The sequence below is a fragment of the Panthera pardus genome, unplaced genomic scaffold, assembly GCF_024362965.1.
Source record: "Panthera pardus isolate Hobbes unplaced genomic scaffold, ASM2436296v1 HiC_scaffold_17, whole genome shotgun sequence".
Classification (NCBI taxonomy): domain Eukaryota; kingdom Metazoa; phylum Chordata; class Mammalia; order Carnivora; family Felidae; genus Panthera; species Panthera pardus.
Genome location: NW_026526732.1, coordinates 106451982 through 106456497, shown reverse-complemented (window position 1 = coordinate 106456497; position 4516 = coordinate 106451982). Strand labels below are relative to the sequence as shown.

At 42.9% G+C, this 4516-nt stretch overlaps 1 protein-coding gene across 1 annotated transcript; it reads left to right on the top strand.

Moving 5' to 3' along the window:
- Window positions 1-623: 623 nt before the first annotated feature.
- LOC109260835 (olfactory receptor 12D1-like) lies at window positions 624-1589 on the top strand. The gene has a single exon (XM_019439293.2). The coding sequence runs from the start codon at window positions 636-638 to the stop codon at window positions 1587-1589; it is 954 nt and encodes a 317-aa protein (XP_019294838.2). The 5' UTR covers window positions 624-635.
- The last annotated feature ends 2927 nt before the right edge of the window (window positions 1590-4516 follow it).

The following is a 4516-nucleotide window of genomic DNA, read 5'->3' as shown; positions in this document are numbered from 1 at the left end:
TGAGCTGTCAGCACAGAGCCCCACATGGGACTTGAACTCACAAGCCATGAGATCATGACCTGACCAAAGTTGGATCCCAACCAACTGAGCCACCCAGGCGCCCAAGATTTGCCTTTTTACAAGAGGTAATCCCACACCTGGATTTTAATTCAGACCTCTTTGCATTGGTGTCATTCTTCCCTTGTCTATTTTTCTTAATTAAAAATCCTTCAGGTGCTTTCTTACAATGTCTGGATACAGCAGTCTGGGCAAGTAGTTAATTAGAGTTCATTAGAACCCCCATTAGAGTTCATTAAGGAGATGAGAGGACACTTGTATCAGAAGGTAGATGTGCACAGCCAGAGAAGATGGTAGGTTGGCTACGTGCTCTGAGTCTCTGGGAGAAAGAAACATATTAATGACAAATCAAATGAGGGAGAAAAATGGCGGACCAATGGCCCATAACCAACAGTTCACCATAATATCTAATAGTCTAATGAGGCAAATCCTATAAAAGGAACGATGTTGAAACTGTGTAAAACAATAATGCTCAACCTCAAGGTAGCATTGTGTAGACGGGAAAATCCTCAGCTGCAAAGTCTCTGATTCTCAACAGGGGTACGCTCCATAGAGTAATTCATCCTTTCTCTTAAGCGATGCTGAATCAAACCTCAGTCACTGCATTTCTCCTCCTGGGAGTCACAGACATCCAAGCACTGCAGCCTTATCTCTTCGTGGTTTTCCTTGCAATTTACGTGGTCAGTGTGGTTGGCAATGGAGCAGTCCTCCTGGTTGTCGTCTCTGATCCAAGACTCCATCTACCCATGTATTTCTTCCTGGGAAATCTGTCGTGTCTAGATATCTGCTACTCCACGGTGACACTGCCAAAGATGCTGGAGAACTTCTTCTCTACACACAAGGCAATTTCCTTCTTGGGATGCATAACCCAGCTTCACTTCTTCCACTTCCTGGGCAGCACGGAGGCCATGCTGTTGGCCGTGATGGCCTTTGACCGCTTTGTGGCCATCTGCAGGCCACTGCATTACTCTGTCATCATGAATTACCAGCTCTGTACCCAGATGGCTGTCACAGTCTGGACCATTGGTTTTTTCCATGCCCTGTTGCACTCCATGATGACCTCTCGCTTGAACTTCTGTGGTTCTCATCAGATCCATCACTTCTTCTGTGATGTCAAGCCTTTGCTGGAGTTGGCCTGCGGGAACACGGAGCTCAACCAGTGGCTTCTCAACACGGTTACCGGGACCATTGCCATGGGCCCCTTCTTCCTAACACTTCTCTCCTACTTCTCCATAATCATCTCTCTTTTCTCCAAGACCCACTCCTGTAGTGCGCTCCGCAAAGCACTGTCCACGTGTGCCTCTCACTTCATGGTGGTCATTCTTCTCTATGTTCCTGTTATCTTCATTTACATATCTCCTACCTCAGGCAGCTCCATGGACCAGGACCAGGTCGCTGCCATCATGTACACTGTGGTCACTCCTATGCTGAACCCACTGATCTATACACTGAGGAACAAGGACGTGAAGGCTGCCTTGAGTAGTGTCTTCAGTAGGAGGGGCGACCTGAACACATCTAGAGCACACTTCTAAGACAGGAAGCAATAGGCGATGATAAAGTTGGTGTGTGAGGTTAGACTGCTTCTCAGATCATGTACAATATGTATAACAGGTCGAGCTATCCAAAGAAAATATAAATGGGAAGTCCAGCCTGATTGTGTTAACCAAAGCATGACTAGGTAACATAATGGAAACATGAACCCATCGGACACCAACCATGGAATCCTAATGGTCAATTTGTGTTTGGAATATCAGTTAATGAAACTTATTTTTTTTATGTATTCTTATGGATTCTCTAAAGAAGTCAGGAATAGAAATATGCCTATATTAACTGTATGTCAGTACACAAATACTACCCAGGGATGTTTATCTTTTTTTCTTTTTAAGTTTTTATATATACTGAGAGAGAGACAGAGAGAGAGACACAGAGCTTGAGGAGGGGAGAGGCAATGAGGCGGAGACAGAATCTGAAGCATGCTACAGGCTCTGAGTTGTCAGCACAGAGCCTGATGCGGGGTTTGAACATAGTAACAGTGGGATCATGACCTGAGTGGAAGTCAGAGTCTTAATGGATTGAACCACCCAGGTGCCCCAGGGCTATTTATCTTTGTGGTCCTTCTCAGTTAATGTATTTAAATGTGAGCAATAAAATTCTTATCCTGTTATATTTTGAGGAGTTGAATTTAACCACTGATAATAAGAAATGGTAATTTACAAATGAGTTAAGAGGAAGCTTCAACCAGTACATCATGACTTCTTTTTTCCCTAACCTAGAGACAAGTAAGTTATTAAAACAAATTATTTAAGCACTAACTGACAGGGAGAAAATAGACAATTGTTTATCTAAAGTGTTGTGGTTCCTCTATCTCCAGAGATTTTTTAAAGTCAACTTGATAAACTGTACAGGATGGCTATTAAACATTGTTGAAAGTGGGGACGGAATGAAATTAAAATTTCTGAATCCCTCACTAGCTAATCAGCTGGTAATTTTTCCCTCAGTGTTTGCTCATGGAAAATATTGAGTTTCAAAACACTTCTTTTTTTTTTTTTTTTTTTTTTGGTTTTACTATTTCTATGACAATTTCCAGTGACTGTTATGATGCAATATGACATAATACTGATGAATGATGAAATGTGCAGAATTTATCAAAATGTTGTCTTGTTTCCCTTACTTGTCACCAAACCCAAATGTAACAAAAAGAACTAAGTCATAATTGCTGAGACATTTCTGGAGCTAATGTCGGGAGGCACTGTGTTCCCCATTTTCTGAATCCCGGGGGTGGTTTCTGTGCATGAGAGATGGTGGGAGAAGCATTTATGACTATTTATAGATGCAGGTGAAGACTGTGATAGGCCTTTATGAGCTCAGGGACTGACTGTTCAAATTCTCTGCATCCACTTTTGTGAACACAAACAATGTGGTTTGATCTCATCCACTGTTTTTGGTCCCCCAATTCTACTTTTGTTTAGAAAAAAAAATAAAATGTGTCTGTGGAGAAGGCATCTTCTACCCTGAACTGTCTCAGCCCCTCATTTCTGTTGATCAGAATTGTTTACAAAATCCAAGCTCCACGCAGGCCGTGAACCAGAGAAGAACACGTCATTATCTGGTTGGCTACTGCTGCCTAACACACTAGCATCCCCAAACACAGAAGCTGAAGACACCTATGCCAGGAAGTTGCATTCTTCTGAGGCTCAGGAACTGGCAAGAACACAGCAGGGAAGCGCTGGTTCTCCTCGATCATGCTTGTGGCGTGGCTGAGCCGACGTGAGCATCCTCGCGTGGAAGAGCTGAGAGCTGGCAAAGTCTCTGTCTGGGTCTCCCTTGGTCCGCTCTCTCCAAGTGGCTGTTCTGTGCTTTCGCAGCATGGAGGCCTCAGGCTTGACACTCTACGGGGGGGCCAACAGACCACGGCAAAAGCTGCCAGTCATCTCTCCAACAAACCCAAGAACCAGTATTGACATCACCTGTACTATTCTCTCTTGGACAAAATGGTCACAGGCCTAACAAACTTTATAGAGAAGAAATCCCTACCTTTCATGGGAAAGAACATCAAAAAAAAATTTTGTGGACATCTTTAATCCACTCTAGTCCAACTCTAATAATTAACATTGTCTCCACATACAAATCACACTTACTCTCCCTCCAAATAATACTAAAATCTCATCCCGTTGCAGTATTAGTCAGAGTCTATGTCTTTTCACCTACATTGGGTCAAGGTACAGATGAGGCTTGTTGGGTCCAGTTTCTCAAGCTTCGTTCCTTTTTATCTCAAGAACTTCAAACCGATGTGTCCAATTATCTGCCCTAGGTAGACACAGACATACATTTGGGTACGTTATGGAATGTTTTTCCGTCGTGAGAAAAAAAGGAAATCTCACCATTTGTGAGAATACAGATGGACCTTGAAGCTCCTTGCTAAATGAAATAAGTCAGGCAGAGAAAGACAAATACCATATATTTCACTTATACGTGGAATCTAAAAACGGAAAACAAAGAACTGAAACACAAACTGAAAGAGACTCATAGCCACAGAGAACAAACTGGTGGTTGCCAGAGGGCAGGAAGGTGGGTGGATGGGTGCAATAGAAGAAGGGGATTAAGGATACAAACTTCCAGTATAAAACAAATAAATCACAGAGGTTAAAAGTACAGCAGAGGGAATATAGTCAATCATATTTAATAATGTTGTATAGTGACTATACTAACTGTGGTAAACATTCCAAAATGTATATAAATGTTGAATCACAGCGTGACTCCACAACAGCATGAAATGAATGAGGTATGTGGAAGTGAATTGTGAGGGAGAAAAATGGCAGTGCCTTGGAAGGGAGGGAACCCATTCCATGGAGAGACAAAAGGGAGAGAAAGAGAGAGGGGTTGGGAAAGTGCAGCAGTGAGTTCACACCAGAGCAAAACCTCTCCAGACCACACACTGGGGAGCGACAAATACTGAGTG